The 23,008-nt window shown below is 39.9% G+C and overlaps 1 protein-coding gene across 3 annotated transcripts in view; it reads right to left on the bottom strand.

Moving 5' to 3' along the window:
* Positions 1–23,008, bottom strand: part of LOC139383498 (synaptosomal-associated protein 25-B-like) — a 68,544-nt gene that overhangs the window by 17,112 nt on the left and 28,424 nt on the right. For 2 of the 3 annotated variants that reach the window (XM_071128057.1, XM_071128056.1), the window contains exons 2-4: positions 16,945–17,082; positions 14,019–14,039; positions 12,030–12,071 (exon numbers count right to left, since the gene is read on the bottom strand). In XM_071128057.1, the coding sequence (XP_070984158.1) occupies positions 12,030–12,071; positions 14,019–14,039; positions 16,945–17,016 (135 nt within the window). In that variant the 5' untranslated portion in view covers positions 17,017–17,082. The remainder of the gene's footprint in view (positions 1–12,029; positions 12,072–14,018; positions 14,040–16,944; positions 17,083–23,008) is intronic. The other variant, XM_071128058.1, reaches the window with a different exon arrangement.

Genomic DNA, 23,008 nt, shown 5'->3' with positions numbered 1-23,008 from the left:
TAACATATGTAGACTGAAAAAAAAGGTTAATGAAATTGACAACTTTACTAAAATCAGAAAAGGTTCATATTCTGTCCATCTCTGAAACACACTTAGATAATTCCTTTGTTGATGCAGTAGTATACAAAATATAATACATAACATAATATATAATACAATGGAAAATACAGTAAAAAAATACATATATAGCAATACGCCCTCCATTTGCATTCCTATCTTTCCTGTATATGCTATAACCATGTGTTATACTTATGTATTGTGTTATGCATTGTATTTTGTATTGCATTATGTATTGTATTGTGTATTGTACTATGTAGTGTACTATGTAATGTACTATGTATTGTATTTTGTATCGTATTATGTATTGTATTATTGATTGTTATGTATTGCATTATGCATTTAGTTATGTATTGTACTATGTTATGTATTGTCTTATGTATTGTATTGTGTATTATGTATTGTTTTATGTATTGTATTTTGTATGTGTTATGTATTGTATTATGTATTGTATTATGTATTGTGTATTGTATTATGTATTGTATTTTGTATTGTATTATGTATAATGTTATGTATTGTATTTTGCATTGTGTTATGTATTGCATTATGTATAATGTATAATGTTATGTATTGTATTGTGTATTATGTATTGTATTATGTATTGTGTATTGTATTATGTATTGTATTTTGTATTGTATTATGTATAATGTTATGTATTGTATTGTGTATTATGTATTGTATTATGTATTGTGTATTGTATTATGTATTGTATTTTGTATTGTATAATGTATAATGTTATGTATTGTATTTTGCATTGTGTTATGTATTGCATTATGTATAATGTTATGTATTGTATTTTGCATTGTGTTATGTATTGCATTATGTATAATGTATAATGTTATGTATTTTATTTTGCATTGTATTATGTATTGTATTTTGTATTGTATTATTGATTGTTATGTATTGTATTATGCATTTAGTTATGTATTGTCTTATGTATTGTATTTTGTATTGTATTATATTATGTAGTGTATTGTATTATGTAGTGTATTGTGTTATGTATTGTAATATGTATTGTATTATGTAGTGTATTGTGTTATGCATTGTATTATGTATAATGTATAATGTTATGTATTTTATTTTGTATTGTGTTATGTATTGTATTATGTATTTTATTATGTATATTATGTATTCTATTTGTTGCGTTTTGTTTTCTGTTTGGATCCTAATAAAAAACACGAAAGACTCAGAGCTATGGTGATAGATGCAACATGACTACCTCTGAGCAAAACAAGGCTCTATTGGTAAACGATACCAAAAAAAATCCTATCTGGCACAAAGTGGATCTGATCACAACTGCTTTTAGAGGATGTATGATAGTGAGCTATTAGACCAACTCAGAACACAATATATATAAGGATGACAACGAAGCTCCTACTTACTTGTTTGTTTTCCAACATAATTTGCAAATCATTTGCAAATAAATTCATTAAAAATCCCACAATGTGATTTTCTGGATTTTTTTTCTCATTTTGTCTGTCATAGTTGAAGTGTACCTATGATGAAAATTACAGGCCTCTCTCATCTTTTTAAGTGGGAGAACTTGCAATAATTGGTGTCTGACTAAATACTTTTTGCCCCACTGTACCAAGGAATGTAAAGAGATATTCCTTGACACATTCACGCACGCACGCTCACACACACAATTTGCCTTTCTGCGATTCCTAGCATCCTATCGCCTCATCTCCATTTCAACTGACTGTAGAAGGTTCCTTCCCTAGGACCTTCTTCTCCAATGTGTTTGGAAAAGGAGACGAGGAAAGAGGATGTGAGGAATCAAGGAAAGATGAACTGAGAACCATAGAGACAACAGAGAGGACACCCTTGCACCTGTCTTTTCTTACAACACTCTTGGCTGTCCCCATAAGAGAACCCTTTGAATTACCTTTTTTGGTTCCGGGTAGAACCCTTTGAGGGGAAAAATATAATTTCAGAAATGGTTTGCTGTGTTTTTACTTGTCTCTTGTTATAGAATTGTCTCTTGTTATATGCTAGTTTTTTTCTAACCTGATACAAACTATTCTTTGTGTGACTTAATCATAAGACTGGAAAGTATAAAGTATAACTAAGAGCAGTTGAGTTTTGCAGGATTGAGGGGCAAAGAAACCTATGGAGAACAAAGACATTCTTCCCGCCCAAAACTCCATCATCCAAAAGTTGGGAATTAATTAAACAATATTTCTGTAAATCCAAGTGGTTGGAGTGGTCCGTGGGTACTTGAAGAACAATTATGTCAGCTCAGTTGTGTTTTGGGATCTCATGAAGGACAGGAGAACATCGTAAATGTATCTTTGAACGTCTATATTTCCCAGTGATCAGATTCACATCCAAATGTGGGGAATGAATATGATTAAATATGAAACTATTTGTGAGAAGATGTAATGTGATGTTAGCCTCCTAAATGAGAGAATAGTTTTTCATATGAAGTCTTAAGTTAGGGATAGGGTCCTTTTTTCAGAATTTCCGCCTGACTGACGTGCCCAAGGTAAACTGCCTGTTACTCAGGCCCAGAAGCCAGGATATGCATTTAATTGGTATCATTGGGATAGAAAACACTTTGAAGTTTGTAAAAATGTTAAACTAATGTATGAGAGTATAACACAAGTGATATGGTAGCCAAAAACCAACCGGAAATTATTATTTTTTGAGATCCCATGCTCTTTCAATGGATAGCTATGGGTCCTATGTAATTCCAGGTCCTATATTGCAATTCCTATGGCTTCCACTAGATGTCAACAGTCTTTGTTCAAGGTTTCAGGCTTGTAACTTGAATGATGAAGAAGTAATATGAGTTTGGATAGAGAGAGTCAACTTTGAAAATCAGTCTTGGTGCACGCCATGGAGAGGACGACACTAGCTTATTTTATTTTCCTATTGAACATACTTCTTTCCGTATGAAATATTATAGTTTATTTACATTTTAGGATACCTGAGGAACATAGTTTGACTTGTTTGAACAAAGAATAAGGTGTAGTTTTTTGGGTTCCTATCTTGGCATGTTGAACGAGTGGATTACTGAAATCGACTTTTTGGGATATAAACAAGGATTTTATCTAACAAAACGACCAGTCATGTTGTAGCTGGGGCTCTTGGGATTGCAAACAGAGGACGATTTTCAAAAGTAAGTGATTCATTTAATAATTAATATTTGTGATTTTGTGAAACCTGTGCTGGTTGAAAAATATGTTGATGTGGGGCGCCGTCCTCAAACAATGGCATGGTATGCTTTCGCCGTAAAGCCTTTTGTAAATCTGACAATGCAGTTAGATTAAGAAGAATTTCAGTTTTCAACCGATATAAGATACTTGCATGTTCATAAATGTTTAATATTATGATTATTTATTTGAATTCATTCAATTTCATTCATAGGCTATTCATAGGCTAGGTTGTAGCAACCTCATGATGGGTATAGAGTACATTAGAGTATCATGAAGTAGCCTAAACCTATCGATGTTACATTGAGCTGGTTGAACAGAATATGAATGACAGTCATCCCTTATGATGTAATAGAAGTAAGTTCGTTATGATGAAAAAAAAAAATTGTCCTCCCTGATCTGAAATGGCACAGAGCACCACTGGAAGGCACTGATTGTAAGAGCGTCTGCTAATTTACTAAAATGTTAATATGTAAATGTTGAGAGCCAGGCCTAATGACATGACCGATCACATCTATCAGACTTCTTTTTTTTTCCTGTCAGTACTCACACATCAACAACTGAGCTATGAAACCGTTGAGGTCGAGGATATGTGGGTGGGAAAGAGGATTACATCTTCTGGCTTTGCATTATGACTTGCATAGGTTTTGTTCAAAGTGCTTCTGGAATCAACAGAAAGGAATCTTAAGATAGAGGAAAAACAGGTAGACGTACATGTCCTCTCTTTGAATCTAACAGGGACATGTATGTTTAACGTTGCACATCCCGATTCATTCTGTGAAGTCACCACTCACTTCTCCTCACCTATACAGTAGTAGGGCTCTAACAACTTACTCTGTTGTTATGACTACCAGTCCTCAGGATTCATGACGGAGTGAATCACAAACACCCGTGGTGGGCGAGAGTGCTCCATGATATGGCTCCCTAGCCCACTATTTATGGGCAGAAAGACTTTATCATCACACTATATAGTAGCCTAGTATACAAGACACTATTGTGTATATGAGAGAGAGAGAGAGAGAGAGAGAGAGAGAGAGAGAGAGAGAGAGAGCTGTGTTACTGGCAGTAAGATGGAGATTGTCTTTGATTTTATCGATGTCTCCTGTACTGATCTGCAATTGATATGACAACGAGCCCCCCACCCCTGTATCCCCTTGCTGCCGAGCCATTGGATGGCCAGGGTTGGTTGCATGACATATGATATTCATACCTTGGCCCGGATTACAGTAGGCAACTAAATAACATTTCCAGTGGCACACTGACTCACCTGATGATGATGAAGATGATGAAGATGAAGCCATAGGCTACTAGTCATGGTGGTCATGGCAGATGCACTTTGGACTTGTATTTTTTTGTTGTTTCTATTGGTTCAACAGACAGATTAGTCTTCTCTTTTCAAAGGTAGGCATGTGCTTTCCAAATTGTACGTTTTTCCTGAAAATGTCATTTGAAATTCACGAAAGGCAAACTGCAAACTACCGTAGAAATATAATCTATAGATGGCAGTTCCCATTCAAGTAAGGACTTGTACCCATGAGTTTAACACTCAAATTGCCAGGGTAAGAGGTTCAAAAACCCTTCTATGGATTAAATGTCTATGGCCACAACTCAGCACACTGTATATTTGATCTGCATGCTGCCCAAATGGCTGCTTTCCCGACTGTAGGCAACTAGTAACTAACAAAATAAAGGAAACACTTGAGTAAATGAGAGATACAAAATGGATGATATGGCATGGTTTAGGTCCACCTGTAGAATCTATGCCAAGGTGCATTGAAACTGTCCTGGCAGCTCAAGGTGACCAAACATCGTTTCAAGACACTTTAAATACGGAAAGTATTCAGACCCCTTGACTTCTTCCACATTTTGTTACGTTACAGCCATATTCTAACAACGATTAAATCGTTTTTTTCCCCCTCATCAATTGCAAGCCCTGCCACATCTGACGAGCATCAGAGACGGTGTAGTAGGATTCAATCTTAGTCCTCTATTGATGCTTTGCCTGTTTGATGGTTCATCTGAAGGTATAGTATGATTTCTTATAGGCGTCCGGATTAGTGTCCCGCTCCTTGAAAGCTCTAGCCTTTAGCTCGGTGAGGATTTTGCCTGTACTGCATGGCTTCTGGTTGGGATATGTACGAACGTTCCCTGTGGAGACGTCGTTGTCGTTATACTTATTTATGAGCCCGGTGACTGAGGTGGTATACTCCTCAATGCCATTGCATGAATCCCAGAACATATTCCAGCCTGTGCTAGCAAAACAGTCCTGTAGTGTAGCATCCACATCATCTGACCACTTCCCTATAGACTGAGTCACTGGTACTTCCTGCTTTAGTTTTTGCTTGTAAGCAGGAATCAGGAGGATATAATTATGGTCAGATTTGCCAAATGGAGGGCAAGGGAGAGCTTTGTACGCGTCTCTGTGTGTGGAGCAAAGGTGGGCTAGAGTTTTTTTCTTCTGGTTGCACATGTGACATGCTGGTAGAAATTAGATTAACATGCATTTAAGTTTGCCTGCATTAATGTTCCCGGCCAATAGGAGTGCCACCTCTGGACGAGCATTTTCTAGTTTACTTTTACAGCTCGTTGAGTGCTGTCTCAGTGCCAGCATCGGTTTGTTGTGGTAACTAGACGGCTACAGAAAATATAGATGAAAACTCTCTTGGTAGATAGTGTGGTCTACAGCTTATTACCTTGAGCACCACATGTTATTGACAAATAGACACACACTCCCACCCCTCTTCTTACCAGAAGTAGCTGTTCTGTCCTGTCGATTCACTGAAAACACAGCCAACTGTATACAGTATTATTTGTGTCGTCGTTCAGTCACAACTTGGTGAAACATAAGATATTACAGTTTTGAATATCCTGTTGGTAGGATAGTCTCGAATGGAGATCATCCAGTTTATTCTCAAGTTTATACCTATAACATGATGCAGCCACCACTATGCTTAAAACATGGAGAGTGATACTCAGTAGTGTTGTATTGGATTTGTCCCAAACAAAACATTTTGTATCCAGGACAAAAAGTGAATTGCTTTGCCACATTTTTTGCAGTATTACTTTGATGCCTTGTTGCAAGCAGGATGCATGTTTTGGAATATTTTTATTTTGTACAGGCTTCCTTCTTTTCCCTCTGTCAATTAGGTTAGTGTTGTGGAGTACCTACAATGTTGCTGATCCATCCTCAGTTTTCTCCTATCACTGCAATTAAAATATGTAACTGTTTTAAAGTCACCATTGGCCTCATTGGAAATCCCTGAGCAGTTTCCTTCCTCTCCGGCAACTGAGTTAGGAAGAACGCCTGTATCTTTGCAGTGACTGGATGTATTGGTACACCATCCAAAGTGTAAGTTAATAACTTCACAGGGGCCTCCCGAGTGGCGCAGTGGTCTAAAGCACTACATCACAGTGCTAGCTGTACCACTAGGGATTCTGGGTTCGAGTCCATTCTCTGTCGCAACCGGCTGTGATCAGGAGACCTATGGGTTGGCACACAATTGGCCCAGTGTTGTCCGGGTTAGGGGAGGGCTTGGCCGGCAGGGATGTCCTTGTCCCATCGCGCATCAGAGATTTCTGTGGAGGGCTGGGCGAAGTGCACTCTGACACGGTTGCCAGGTGTACAGTGTTTCCTCCGACACATTGGTGCGGCTGGCTTCCGGGTTAAGTGTGCATTGTGTCAAGAAGCCTTGCGGCTTCGTTGGGTTGTGTTTCGGAGGACGCATGGCTTTCAACCTTTGTCTCTCCCGAGTCCACACAGGAGTTGCAGCGAAGAGACAAGACTGTAACTACCAATTGGATACCATGAAATTGGGGAGAAAAAAAGGGGTTAACAAAAAAAAAATACTCAAAGGGATATTCAATGTCTGCTTTTTTATTTCTACCAATCTACCAATAGGTCCCCTTCTTTGCGAGGCATTTGAAAACCTCCCTGGTCTTTGTTGATGAATCTGTGTTTGAATTTCACTGCTCGACTGGAGGACCTTACAGATAACGTTATGTGTGGGGTACAGAGATGAAGTATTCATTCGAAAATCTCGTTCAACAGTATTATTGCACACAGATTGAGTCCATTGAGTAACTTACTATATGACAGAAGTCCATGTAACTTATTATATGACTTTGTTAAACACATTTTTACTCTTGAGCTTATTTAGACAAAATATATAGTGTACAATGTAAACGGTATATATATATTATTATAATAATAATGTTTGCTGCCTCTTGGGCCTCCCACGGGCCTGGGCCCAGGGGCTTCAACCCCGGTAAGCCCCTGCATTAATCCGGCCCTGTTCAGACCATGAATGATTTAGTGCAGGTCATTTTAATACAGCTAGCATACCTACATATAGATTTGAGAAATGTAGAGAAAGTACGAGGCATGGAAATAGACTTGATGGCACCAGATGCTTCTCTTCAACATGTATTATTTACGGTTCAATTTCACATAATGACCCAATTACATGGAGACATATGACACTGCTATGACTGTGTATTTGAAGCTGCCACTTTCCCACCAAACATTCACTAGGAGCAGGACAGATTTCAAAAGTGTTTCCATACATATATTACCTACGATGTTCACCTTTTGTCAGTGTCATCTTGTCCATCTCTTCCTACATTCTAGAATCTGTCTGTCTGTCTGTCTGTCTGTCTGTCTGTCTGTCTGTCTGTCTGTCTGTCTGTCTGTCTGTCTGTCTGTCTGTCTGTCTGTCTGTCTGTCTGTCTGTCTGTCTGTCTGTCTGTCTGTCTGTCTGTCTGTCTGTCTGTGAGATGAGGGATTTACATATGTTCTTCAGATCCCGTCTCTCCACCTGACTAGCAGCATTGATTATTTTCCTCTCCCTCCCTCCACCAGTCCTGATTTAACAGACTATAATACTGTCTCTCCCTCCTTCCACCATTTCAACAGAGTCCTGATATAACAGACTATAATACTGTCTCTCTCTCCCTCCACCATTTCAACAGAGTCCTGATATAACAGACTATAATACTGTCTCTCCCTCCCTCCACCATTTCAACAGAGTCCTGATATAACAGACTATAATACTGTCTCTCTCTCCCTCCACCATTTCAACAGAGTCCTGATATAGCAGACTATAATACTGTCTCTCCCTCCCTCCACCATTTCAACAGAGTCCTGATATAACAGACTATAATACTGTCTCTCCCTCCCTCCACCATTTCAACAGAGTTCTGATATAACAGACTATAATACTGTCTCTCTCTCCCTCCACCATTTCAACAGAGTTCTGATATAACAGACTATTTGCGTTGAAATAGTCAACTGGAATATGTGCCTGATGCTCCACTGTATGCTCCATTGCTAAATTCATAAACCCCAGTCAAGTCTATGACATCTCAGTCAATGACAACCTTACGTAGTGTTATAACGCTTCATAACAGGGTGGCTCAGCGGATAACTCAGTTTGTGGGGCTGATTAAAGATAGATTAGAGGACAGAGGCAGAGTCGAACAACATTACATCAAGGAGATGGATAGCCCAGGAAACCATCAGTCAACATATTCACAACCTCCATAAAATGTAACACCCCCACTCAGTCAAAGAGAGGGCTTCCATTGCACTGAACAGATACGCGCCATGCACTAATACGCACTCTTAGCTGATTCTATTAGCCTAGTGTCCCTAGTTCAAAGCCCACTCAACGGCTATCACCCTGTGCTTGAGAGAAGAAGTCTGTAATTGGATATTTGGAAAAGTATTGACCTGGGTGGGTGGGTTTCTCAAAGCCTTGGTAGCTAAAGAACTACGGTATTTTTCTTAACAACCAAGCCTCATAGCCGTGAAAGAGCTACAACTATAAACGTGGTGTTTGACAGGTCAGTGTCCTACGTGTGAACGAACAACATCAGTGGAATAAAGAAGGTATTACTCTAGGAGTGGTGTGAGCCTAGGTAAACAATAACATAGTACTTATGCACATAGTACTTCGAGAAAGGGTCCTGAATACTTATGTAAATGTGAGTATTTCAGTTTTACATTTTTAATACATTTGCAAAACATTGTTTTCGTTTTATTATTATGGGATATTGTGTCTAGGTTAATGGGGGGGGGTTATTTAATCCATTTTAGAATAAGGCTGTAACGTAACAAAAATGTGGACAAAGTCAAGGGGTCTGAATACTTTCCGGATGCACTGTACTACAACCAAGCACTGAAACCTCACCCCCTTCCTCTTCAGTGTTTTAACTGGGGGAGCGCTAGCCTACAGACACACGTTGTATTGCTGAAGCTCAATGTTTATTTTTGTTGTTGTTTATTTAACCTTTATTTAACTAGGCAGGTCAGTTGATAAGAACACATTCTTATTTACATTGAAAGCCTACCCCGGCCAAACCCGGACGACGCCGGGCCAATTGTGCACCTCCCTATGGGACTCCCAATCACGGCCTGATGTGATGCAGCCTGGATTCGAACCAGGTAATGCAGTGACTCCTCTTTTACTGAGATGTAGTGTCTTAGACCACTGTGCCACTCAGGAACATACTATATCCTAGAAGGTATGTTTGTAACAGCCATACATATTAAATCCATGTTGTGGCCCAGGGTTATATACAGCGTTGGCTGTATGTATGTGTAGCTACCTACTTTCAGGAGGCTGCTGAGGGGAGGACGGCTCATAATAATGGCCGGAACGGAGCGAAATGGAATGGCATCAAACACCTGGAAACCATGGAAACCATGTGTTTGATGTATTTGATACCATTTCACCTATTCCTCTCCAGCCATTACCGTGAACCTGTTCTCCCCAATTAAGGTGCCACAAACCTCCTGTGGACCTACTCATGCATTATACATACTGAGAAATTGGCCCTTCATCCTCTACAATTTAAAGCACTCTGGAAACAGACACAGTCACAGATACACGGTACACTTAAAGCACTATTCAGCCATTGTCTTCCAGGAAGTAGGAGTGTTGTTGAACTGAGGCTAGTCCCTCGACTGGGAGGAGTCAAACTCTAAAACGCAAGGAGATGTGCTTTTTTTCTAAAACAAATTATGTAAAACTGAACCAAAAATTAAACATCACTACAAAGGAAGTACAAGTGCTTATATTTCACGCGGAAATTAGGAAGTTTAATTTGTCTCTCCATTAGAATAAGAGAACTGTGTGTGTGTGTGTGTGTGTGTGTGTGTGTGTGTGTGTGTGTGTGTGTGTGTGTGCGTGCGTGCGCTGGCGTGTGTGTGTGGACAGATAAGAAGTAGATGGAGAAGCAGATCTATAGAAGGTAACGCTGTAGGAAACACCCAAACTCACCAGGCCGGACACCATGCCTCTGCTACTGACAGATGATTTAACACACACCCCATAGCTACACATCCACTGGGTTGAAATATACCAGTACGTTAAATACCAAAAAGTGATTTATGTTAAGCATGATTTATATTTCTTTTCACCGGGTAAAGTGATTTATGTTAAGCGTGATTTATATTTCTTTTCACCGGGTAAAGTGATTTATGTTAAGCGTGATTTATATTTCTTTTCACCGGGTAAAGTGATTTATGTTAAGCATGATTTATATTTCTTTTCACCGGGTAAAGTGATTTATGTTAAGCATGATTTATATTTCTTTTCACCGGGTAAAGTGATTTATGTTAAGCATGATTTATATTTCTTTTCACCGGGTAAAGTGATTTATGTTAAGCATGATTTATATTTCTTTTCACCGGGTAAAGTGATTTATGTTAAGCATGATTTATATTTCTTTTCACCGGGTAAAGTGATTTATGTTAAGCATGATTTATATTTCTTTTCACCGGGTAAAGTGATTTATGTTAAGCATGATTTATATTTCTTTTCACCGGGTAAAGTGATTTATGTTAAGCATGATTTATATTTCTTTTCACCGGGTAAAGTGATTTATGTTAAGCATGATTTATATTTCTTTTCACCGGGTAAAGTGATTTATGTTAAGCATGATTTATATTTCTTTTCACCGGGTAAAGTGATTTATGTTAAGCATGATTTATATTTCTTTTCACCGGGTAAAGTGATTTATGTTAAGCATGATTTATATTTCTTTTCACCGGGTAAAGTGATTTATGTTAAGCATGATTTATATTTCTTTTCACCGGGTAAAGTGATTTATGTTAAGCATGATTTATATTTCTTTTCACCGGGTAAAGTGATTTATGTTAAGCATGATTTATATTTATTTTCACCGGGTAAAGTGATTTATGTTAAGCATGATTTATATTTCTTTTCACCGGGTAAAGTGATTTATGTTAAGCATGATTTATATTTCTTTTCACCGGGTAAAGTGATTTATGTTAAGCATGATTTATATTTCTTTTCACCGGGTAAAGTGATTTATGTTAAGCATGATTTATATTTCTTTTCACCGGGTAAAGTGATTTATGTTAAGCATGATTTATATTTCTTTTCACCGGGTAAAGTGATTTATGTTAAGCATGATTTATATTTCTTTTCACCGGGTAAAGTGATTTATGTTAAGCATGATTTATATTTCTTTTCACCGGGTAAAGTGATTTATGTTAAGCATGATTTATATTTCTTTTCACCGGGTAAAGTGATTTATGTTAAGCATGATTTATATTTCTTTTCACCGGGTAAAGTGATTTATGTTAAGCATGATTTATATTTCTTTTCACCGGGTAAAGTGATTTATGTTAAGCATGATTTATATTTCTTTTCACCGGGTAAAGTGATTTATGTTAAGCATGATTTATATTTCTTTTCACCGGGTAAAGTGATTTATGTTAAGCATGATTTATATTTCTTTTCACCGGGTAAAGTGTGTGTGTAATGTAATGTAATGTTGACATGACCTTACCTCCTCAACCATGGCCAGCATACGCCGAGTGCTCTCCAGCGACTGTGGAGAGAAAACACCCATATTAGAGAGTTGTCAGATGAATCTCTTCTCTACTACTGAACTGTACCTCACACCTGGTGATGAATACACCTGGTGGGGAATACACCTGGTGATGAATACACCTGGTGGGGAATACACCTGGTGATGAATACACCTGGTGAGGAATACACCTGGTGATGAATACACCTGGTGATGAATACACCTGGTGGGGAATACACCTGGTGGGGAATACACCTGGTGGGGAATACACCTGGTGGGGAATACACCTGGTGATGAATACACCTGGTGGGGAACACACCTGGTGGGGAATACACCTGGTGGGGAATACACCTGGTGGGGAATACACCTGGTGATGAATACACCTGGTGATGAATACACCTGGTGGGGAATACACCTGGCGATGAATACACCTGGTGATGAATACACCTGGTGGGGAATACTCCTGATGATGAATACACCTGGTGGGGAATACACCTGGTGATGAATACACCTGGTGGGGAATACACCTGGCGATGAATACACCTGGTGATGAATACACCTGGTGGGGAATACTCCTGATGATGAATACACCTGGTGATGAATACACCTGGTGGGGAATACACCTGGTGATGAATACACCTGGTGATGAATACACCTGGTGGGGAATACACCTGGTGGGGAATACACCTGGTGGGGAATACACCTGGTGATGAATACACCTGGTGGGGAATACACCTGGTGATGAATACACCTGGTGGGGAATACACCTGGTGATGAATACACCTGGTGGGGAATAAACCTGGTGGGTAATACACCTGGTGATGAATACACCTGGTGATAAATGCACCTGGTGGGGAATACACCTGGTGATGAATACACCTGGAGGGGAATACACCTGGTGATGAATACACCTGGTGGGGAATACACCTGGTGGGGAATACACCTAGTGGGGAATACACCTGGTGGGGAATACACCTAGTGGGGAATACACCTGGTGATGAATACACCTGGTGATGAATACACCTTGTGGGGAATAAACCTGGTGATGAATACACCTGGTGAGGAATACACCTGGTGGGGAATACACCTGACAAACAGTCAGCTATATCATTAACATATTAACATTGACACACAGTGAGCTATATCATTAACATATCATTAACATTGACACACAGTGAGCTATATCATTAACATACCATTAACATATTAACATTGACCCACAGTGAGCTAAAAATTCTTCACATTCCCACTGGATTTTTGACCAGTTCTCCTCACTCTTTCCCTCTTTTTCCATCTATCCCCCTTTTCATACATCTACATCCCTCTAAATGTGTTTATCTCACTCGATCTCCCTTTCCCTCTCATCTGCTCTGCTTCTCCCTTCCCCTCCTCAATCTCCCGCTCTCCCTCCTCCCTTTCCTCCCTCCCTCCTTCCCTTCCTCCCGGCCTCCCTCCCATTCCTTTACTTATCCAATCTCTCTCTCTCTCTCGTCTCGCTCTCTCTCCAGAGCCTGGCTGGATTACATTATCCCTTCCTGAATGTTTAATAGGTCCATTTGAGCTAGTGTGTTATTCTGGCCATCTGAATTAAGGCTGTGCCCCACTCAGAAAGGACAGGCTAGAGAGATGTACAGTTAGCACTGTCTAAAACACCCGCAGCAAAACCATGGGAACATGGACACAGTAGGACAAATAACCCATAACCATGACACCTAGTTTATAACAAATAGAGTTTATGTCTGACTAACTGTAGTTGACACGCAGTGCTCGATAACAGAGAGGGGAGAATAGAGAGAGAATAACAGTGACGTGGATAACAAGACAACTGAACCAAGGATCATTCATGTGAGATTATTAACGTGAGATTATAACGCATTGTCAATCTGTGATCAAATGAACCCAAGGACAGTAGGCTACATGCGACAGTATGTTAGGGTGAGATATTAGACAGTGCATTCTGTTACCGACCTCAGACGCCACACGTTCACCCTGCGGGGCGACAGACGTAGGGGATCATAATAATGCATCACACTCCACTTTTCCCAAAGATGCAGGAAAGTTCACAAAACAAGAGATTTATCTGTGTCGATGTGTGATTATATCAAATGTTGTCATCCCTTTGATTATCAACCCAGACCAAACTGATGGCCAGAAATGGTCAGAAAAAAATACTTCCTGTGCCATGCAAGGTTTTTGTCCACTAACCGAGTCAAATACTCAAGTGATCTTGACACAAAGTGGGATTTGGCTGATAATGGGCCAATATCTGGATGTCTGTTATTATTGACACCAAGCAGGCAGTCCTAGGGCTGGCACTACCTCAAAGAGTCAACAAAGGTTCTTTCATGTAACAGATTGACGTTTATTGTCACAAGTCTTGTCCTGGAGGTAGAACGGAGTGGTTTCTGCTAAATGGGCTACAGTGGCTTGCGAAAGTATTCACCCCCCTTCGCATTTTTCCTATTTTGTTGCCTGATGAACTGGAATTAAAATATATTTTTTTGGGAGTTTGTGTCATTTGATTTACACAACATGTCTACCACGTTGAAGATGCTAAATATTTTTTGGGGTGAAACAAACAAGAAAAAATACCCCAAAAAACAGAAAGCTTGAGCAGGCATAACTATTCAACCCTCTCAAAGTCAATACTTTGTAGAGCCACCTTTTGCAGCAATTACAGCTGCAAGTCTCTTGGGGTTTGTCTCTATAAGCTTGGCACATCTAGCCACTGGGATTTTTGCCCATTCTTCAAGGCAAAACTGCTCCAGTTGCTGGTGTACAGCAATCTTTTAGTCATACCACAGATTCTCAATTGGATTGAGGTTTGTGCTTTGACGAGGCCATTCCAAGATGTTTCCCCTAAATTTACTTGAGTGTTGCTTTAGCAGTATGCTTAGGGTCGTTGTCCTGCTGGAAGGTGAACCTCCGTCCCAGTTTCAATCTCTTGAAGACTGAAAAAGGTTTCCCTCAAGAATTTCCCTGTATTTAACTCTGACCAGTTTCCCAGTCCCTGCCGATAAAAAACATCCCCACAGGGATGGTGTTTTCTGGGTGATGAGAGGTGTTGGGTTTGCACCAGACATAGCGTTTTCCTTGATGGCCAAAAAGCTAAATTTTAGTCTCATCTGACCAGAGTACCTTCCTCCATATGTTTAGGGAGTCTCCCACATGCCTTTTGGCGAACACTAAATTTGTTTGCTTATTTTTTTCTTTAAGCAATGGCTTTTTTCTGGCCACTCTTCCATAACGCCCAACTCTGTGGAGTGTACGGCTTAAACTGTTCCTATGGACAGATACTCCAATCTCCGCTGTAGAGCTTTTCAGCTCCTTCAGGGTTATCTTTGGTCTCCTTGTTGCCGCTCTGATTAATGCCTTCCTTGCCTGGTCCATGAGTTTTGGTGGGCGGCCATCTCTTGGCAAGTTTGTTGTGGTGCCATATTCTTTCAATTTTTTAAAAATGGATTTAATGGAGCTCCGTGGGATGTTTAAAGTTTCAGATATTTTTTTATAATCCAACCCTGATCTGTACTTCTCCGCAACCTGACCTGTTTGGAGAACTCCTTGGTCTTCATGATGCCGCTTGCTTGGTGGTGTTGTAGACTCTGGGTCCTTTCAGAACAGATGTATATATCCTGAGATCATATGACAGATCATGTGACACTTAGGTTGCACACAGTTGGACTTTATTTAACTAATTATGTGACTTCTGAAGGTAACTGGATGCACCAGATATTATTTAGGGGCTTCATATCAAAGGGACTGAATACATATGCACACACCACTTTTCTGTTTTTTATTTTAGATAATTTTTTAGTATTTATTTTCATTTCACTTCACCAATTTGGACTATTTTGTGTATGTCCATTACATGAAATCCAAAAATCCATTTAAAATACAGGTTATAATGAGACAAAATATGACAAATTAGGAAAAACACCAAGGGGGATGAATACTTTTGCAAGGCACTGTATATTGTAAAAATTGCTTAAAACAAATATTAGCTCTTTGGTCTTAATTTAGAGTTAGGATAAGGCATTAGGGTTAGGTTTAAGGTTAGGGTTATGTTTAAAATCAGATTGTATAACGTTGTGGCTGTGCCAGCTAGTGACCACTCTGAAAAGCTGTCTCTAGTAGGCTACAGGAGTCATCCCAATATGGCTGCCTCAAAGCATAAATACAGGTTATATCATGATTTGCATACACAGATTTGATCTCTTTCTATCCATGTAAGCCGGAATAAAAGTGTAAGTGTAGCTAGCTAAATATAAACAAAGCTCATTGTCAAATTAAAACACAATCTGTTAACTTAAACAGATTGTAAAATACAAGGTAAGTAGTAGGCTACAGATAGCAATGTGCGGTACATTCTTCACAAAATAAAGACACACGCACAAATGTACACACACACACACAATGTATCAGACCAAAAACAAAATGGTGTGTTTCAGGCAGGGTCTGGTTGACTCAGCTTAGCTTAGAGCAATACAGTCTATTTATAGTCAAACAGCACTCACACATCTTTCTAATTCATGACTTGCATAACCCAACATAGTCTCTTTCCCCTCAAGTACAGATTGTTTTACAGTGTAGCTAAAGTAGAACAAAAAAGTTGACAGAGCTCTGATATGTAATGAAGATGCTTAATTGTTTGCTTCTGTCTCAGGTGTGGAGCTCTAAGCCCATGTTCAGAAAAACGTCTCAGAGTACAAGTGCTGATCCTCCTGTCCGTATATAACCATATTCATTATGATCTAAAAGGCTAAATTAATCCTAAAATCAGTACTCGCACTCTGAGACGCGCCCTGATGTGGATCTAAGATCTACTGTGAGCCGTCACTCAGGTTGGAGGTGTGTGTGAGGTGTGTGTGGTAGGTGTCTTTGTGTGTGTTTTTACCTCATCAGCTATCTGGTCCGCCTTTGTCTGCAGGTTTTCCAGCTCATTGCGCATGTCCGCTTCATCTGCCATGGCTTTTGGGTTGTGAGATGGGCGTCGGCCTCCAAACAATGAGAAAAGTGGCTGCTATTGTAAAAACTGAGAAGAGAGAGAGAGAGAGAGAGAGAGAGAGAGAGAGAGAGAGAGAGAGAGAGAGAGAGAGAGAGAGAGAGAGAGAGAGAGAGAGAGAGAGAGAGAGAGAGAGAGAGAGAGAGAGAGAGAGAGAGAGAGAGAGAGAGAGAATAACAACCATGGTAAGTATCATCACATTAGTGTTTGATGGCGATTAACAGAAAAAAATGTTCACTTAGATTTGCTTAGAGATAATATATATGCGGAGATCACAAATCAAATCAAATCAAATGTATTTATATAGCCCTTCTTACATCAGCTGATGCCACAAAGTGCTGTACAGAAACCCAGCCTAAAACCCCAAACTGCAAGCAATGCAGGTGTAGAAGCATGGTGGCTAGGAAAAACTCCCTAGAAAAGCCAAAACCTAGGAAGAAAGCTAGAGAGGAACCAGGCTATGAGGGGTGGCCAGTCCTCTTCTGGCTGTGCCGGGTGGAGATTATAACAGAACATGGCCAAGATGTTCAAATGTTCTTAGATGACCAGCAGGGTCAAATAATAATAATCACAGTGGTTGTCGAGGGTGCAACAAGTCAGCACCTCAGGAGTAAATGTCAGTTGTCTTTTCATAGCCGATCATTCAGAGTATCTCTACCACTCCTGCTGTCTCTAGAGAGTTGAAAACAGCAGGTCTGGGACAGGTAGCACGTCCGGTGAACAGGTCAGGGTTCCATAGCCGCAGGCATAACAGTTGAAACTGGAGCAGCAGCCGGGCCAGGTGGACATCACACACATGTCAAGCCGCATTTCAGATACTGTAGGATAGGATGTTTCTTTGATAATGAATCTAGTCAACCATTAATCATTGTGGATGGCTCAGAGTTATCCCAGTTCCCAGTTCTCAAAGTTTTGAGTCAAACAAGTAAAACATTTGCGATCACCTTAACTGAAGCATCATCTAGACCAGGGAGGGGCAACCCCGGTCCTCGGGGGCCTGATTGATGTCACACTGTTGCCCCAGCTAACACTGAATCCAATACTTAACTAATCACGATCTTCAGTTTAGAATACAATTTGTATAATTAGCTGTGTTTGCTAGGGGTGGTGGAAAGTGTGACAATGCTCCGGCCCCCAAGGACTGGAGTTGCCCCTCCCTGGTCTAGTCTAATCTCTCGTGCACAGATATATGTACGTAAAATGTAGGATCTGTCGGGAATGAATGGGATGCGTGGGATAATAACAGTAATTCCAGTGTTTGGGTTTTTGTCACTGGTTATTTGGACTTAACAGGATGGGGCTTTGGCTGAGAGTTTCCTTTCGTGAGGGTGGAGACTTTGCATACTGGAATTCTCAAATTTAAAATACAAACATGTATAGAGCTAGAATTTAATCACACAGCTGACCAAATTACGTAAGATTTCAGTTATGGGTTAACCTGAGATTAAGATCAGACAGACACAGCAGCCAAATCCCCCAAGGAAGAGTCCTTCCCTCTCTCTCTTATCCTTCCTGTGGTATCCCTGTCTGGTCTCCCTCACAGCTCTGAGAGATGCATATACTAGTTGAGATGGGTTCAGTCAGGCCTTTACACTAAGACCAGCACCCCTGGTAGGATTAAGTGTTATTGTCACTGTGTAATGATAATGCTCCTGTCAAGGGTCTCCTCTCTGCCTCCCAGACAGATGGCTTTAGCTCCCACTTCTCTATGAGAGCATCTGAAATCCATATCCATCCCTGTCTACCCTTCTCCAGGGAAATTAGAAACTTATCTCAAGTGTTTCCATAGGAGAGCGGGAGAGGGGGAGGTAGACTCTAAACTGAGAGGAGTTGTCAGATTTTTATTTGTAATACAGGTTTTATTTCAGTTCACTTCAATCTGTAATTTATGTATTATATTTACGTAAGCGGAGCCTGATTTCCCGGTTTTCCGGAGCCTACTCCTTATCCAAAAAGCATATATATATATTTTTGGTAATTTGTACTCCATTTTTTTCCCCCAATTTCGTGATTAAGATCTTGTCTCATCGTTGCAACTCCCCAACAGCCAAACCCTCCCCTAAACCTTTGACCTACCGTATGACCAATCACACTAATGTATTCAATGAGCGATGGATGCCTGAGACACCGAGGTATCGCTCCCCCTTATAATTAGATTTAACATTTTTTTTCAGAATGGCACAAATTCCCCAATATCAGGGTACTCATGTCAACATGTTTGCTTTCAGAGCATATTTGATACCAAATTATAAGGGGGACAGGGTGTTGGTGCAAAGGTTAAAATGCTGTATAATTACTAGTCATGCTCTAGATTGGTTTATAAATTACCTATCAAATCGTACACCATGTGTAACGGCGGATGGTTCTAAATCCATAGAGTCCATAGAGTTGTGCTCAGGTGTTCCGCAAGGTACTATTTTGGGTCCACTGTTGTTCATCAACAACATTGGGGATCATATTGAAACAGCAGATGTTCATTTTTATGCAGATGATCCTGTTTTTCATTCAAGTGGTAGCAGTTACCATACAACAGAATCTGTATGATTTGAAGCTGGTTCTAAATTCGGGTTAAACAAAATGCATGGTATTTTCAAATGCCAGGCATGTTACGAATCATGTCATTGCTACAATGGATGTACATACTATAGAGCAAGTCAAAGTGTACAAATATTTGGGAGTGTGGGTTGATGACAAGCTGAGCTGAGCTGTTCATGTTGAAAACCTGATAAGGAAGGTCAAGCTGAGAATAGGTTTTTATTACCAGCATTAGGCTTGTTTGTCTCTGGAGGCCAGAAAGGAGCAGGTATGATGTACATTACTGACAGCTTTAGATTTGAGTGATGTTATAAACTCAGCAAAAAAAGAAATGCCCCTTTTTCAGGACCCTGTCTTTCAAAGATAATTAGTAAAAATCCACAGATCTTCATTGTAAAAGGTTAAAACACTGTTTAAATAGTGAGGGCTTGTAGGCCTGTTGTAAGGCAGGTCCTCACCAGACATCACTGGCAAAAACGTTGCCTATGGGCACAAACCCACTGTCGCTGGACGAGACAGGACTGGCAAAAAGTGCTCTTCACTGACGAGTCACGGTTTTGTCTCACCAGGAGTGATGGTCAGATTCGTGTTTATCGTCAAAGGAATGAGCGTTACACTGAGGCCTGTACTCTGGAGCGGGATCTATTTGGAGGTGGAGGGTCCGTCATGGTCTGGGGCAGTGTGTCACAGCATCATAGGACTGAGCTTGATGTCATTGCAGGCAATCTCAATGCTGTGCCTAACAGGGAAGACATCCTCCTCCCTCATGTGGTACCCTTCCTGCAGGCTCATCCTGACATGACCCTTCAGCATGACAATGCCACCAGCCATTCTGCTCATTATGTGCTTGATTTCCTGCAAGACAGGAATGTCAGTGTTCTGCCATGGCCAGCGAAGAGCCCGATCTCAATCTCATTGAGCACATCTGGAACCTGTTGGATCGGAGGGTAAGGGCTAGGGCCATTCCCCCCAGAAATGTCCTGAAATTTGCAGGTGCCTTGGTGGAAAAGTGGCGTAACATCTCACAGCAAGAACTGGCAAATCTGGTGCCGTCCATGAGGAGGAGATGCACTGCAGTACTTAATGCAGCTGGTGGCCACACCAGATACTGACTGTTAATTTTGATTTGGACCTCCCTTTGTTCAGGGACACATTATTCAATTTCTGTTAGTCACATGTCTGTGGAACTTGTTCAGTTTATGTCTCAGTTGTTGAATCTTGTTATGATCGTACAAATATTTACACGTTAAGTTTTCTGAAAATAAACGCAGTTGACAGTGAGAGGACGTTTCTTTTTTTGCTGAGTTTATATATGGAGGCCTCAACCACTACCCGGAGAGCACTTGATTCAGTGTATCATGCGTCCTTCAAGTTCATTACCAATCAAACACATCTAACACATCATTGTGATCTCTAGAGCACCGTTGGCTGGTCATTATTGACCTTGCGTAGGCTTAAACACCGGTATACACTGATTTATTAGGCCACATTGGGTAAAATGCCACTTTATCACTGTTATTTTTTAATCAGGTCAGAAAAATAAATATAATTTACGGTCCCATTCTCATTTGCTTTTAACAATATCAAGAATTAGAACAGGTCATGGAAGAAAAAGTTTTAGTTACTCAGCGCCGTGGTCCTGGAATTCTATCCTGAACATTTTAAACTTTGATGATTTAGTTTTGTTGGTGGTGTTTAAACACTTGGTTGATGTAAGTATCATAGAATAGTGTAATTGTCTTTGGGACAGCTGGTTTTAAGTTCTGACATTTGTGTTTCTTTACATAATATGTAATTGTTGTACTATAAGTGTCTAGTTTTGTTCAATGTTGTGTCAGTATATGTAAGTTGTTTTGACTGAAACTTTCATCCCCCTGCGGCTGTTGGACCAGGTCTGTCTTGAAAAATAGACTTGATCTCCACGACAAAAACCTGTATAAATCAAGGTTAAATAAAAATTTAAAATTAAAACATCTAGGCCTATACATCTTTACTTTAAATAACATCTAGGTGTTAGGTTCTTATTTTTCAGAGTAAATAAGTCACGGACACTAAAGAAGCTTTAACCAAGTTTAATTATTCCCCAAGGTTCTGTACAGCTGTAATCAGACAGCTAAACATTTCAGACATTACAGTTTATATGCATCCTGCTTAGGACACCCCTCCTCCTTACAGTTTATGGCGCCACAGGAAAGAAGGTAACCAGATACCAACCCTGATTACTAAGGGGAACTGACCTCACCCCTCACCTCATAATCCACAGATATCCATCTGTCTTCCCTACATTAACTCATCGCTCTCCTCTATCAAACACATTCCAAAGCCTTCTGTCTTTCTTCAGAGAACCATTAACTTCTAACATTTCCTATCATTCATTTACTACCTCAATAATCAAAGTTTAGCTGATTCCAACATAGGCCTATTTATTTTCGTCAGTGAAGAACAAATTCTTATTTTCAAAGATGGCCTAGGAACAGTGGGTTAACTGTCTTGTTCAGGGGCAGAACGACGGATTTGTACCCTGTCAGTTTGGGGATTTGATCTTGCAACCTAATTTGATCATTTACTAGTCCAATGCTCTAACCACTAGGCTACGCTGCCGCCCAGTAAAGCCTATACAGCTTTACTTTAAATAACATCTAGGTCTATAGAGCTTTACTTTAAATAACATCTAGGTCTATAGAGCTTTACTTTAGATAACATCTAGGTCTATAGAGCTTTACTTTAAATAACATCTAGGCCTATACAGATATACTTTAAATAACATCTAGGCCTATACATGATGTAGTTTAAATACATTATACTATACGTTATGCCATTAACATAAAAACATAAACAACACTACACTTTGTCATTCCAAGTTCAGTTGTCATAATGTCATGCTTTTTTTTTTTAGAAAATCGTGTTTAGAAGACAATCATTTGAACTCTACAAATAGCCATTTTATCTGCTGAGCGATGTATATCCTTCTTTATCTGCGAAGCTTTGATGTCGGGACAGACGGAAAACCGTAGCATGTGACTGCTGTCAAGTACACAGCATCTGAAAACACGGTAAGAACCAGCGTGTGTTTTGAGGTCAACCATAGCGTTTCTATTTCCATAAACTGGGAGGCAGGCGGCCAGACACTCAATATTTCGAAGACGTGGAAACGTTATTTATGAACAATGAGTTTGGGTTTTACTCCTCAGTGTGTAGGATCTTATTATGATCACCCTGTTTGTCTGCTGTTTGTCTGCTGTTTGTCTGCTGTGAGAAACTGGTCAAATGAAGATACTACATACATAGAGAACATCATGAGCCTGGATCCCAACCAATACACTATCACTCACTGCTGTGCAGCTTTTGTCACAGAGAAGTGGAGACATGTTGATGCACTCACATTTCCCTGTGTGTGGGTTCCCTGTTATTGGGCTTCTGT

This window comes from Oncorhynchus clarkii, chromosome 25 (genome assembly GCF_045791955.1).
Source record: "Oncorhynchus clarkii lewisi isolate Uvic-CL-2024 chromosome 25, UVic_Ocla_1.0, whole genome shotgun sequence".
NCBI lineage: Eukaryota > Metazoa > Chordata > Actinopteri > Salmoniformes > Salmonidae > Oncorhynchus > Oncorhynchus clarkii.
The sequence above is the reverse complement of the archived record's forward strand: the minus strand, read 5'-3'. Positions and strand labels throughout refer to the sequence as shown.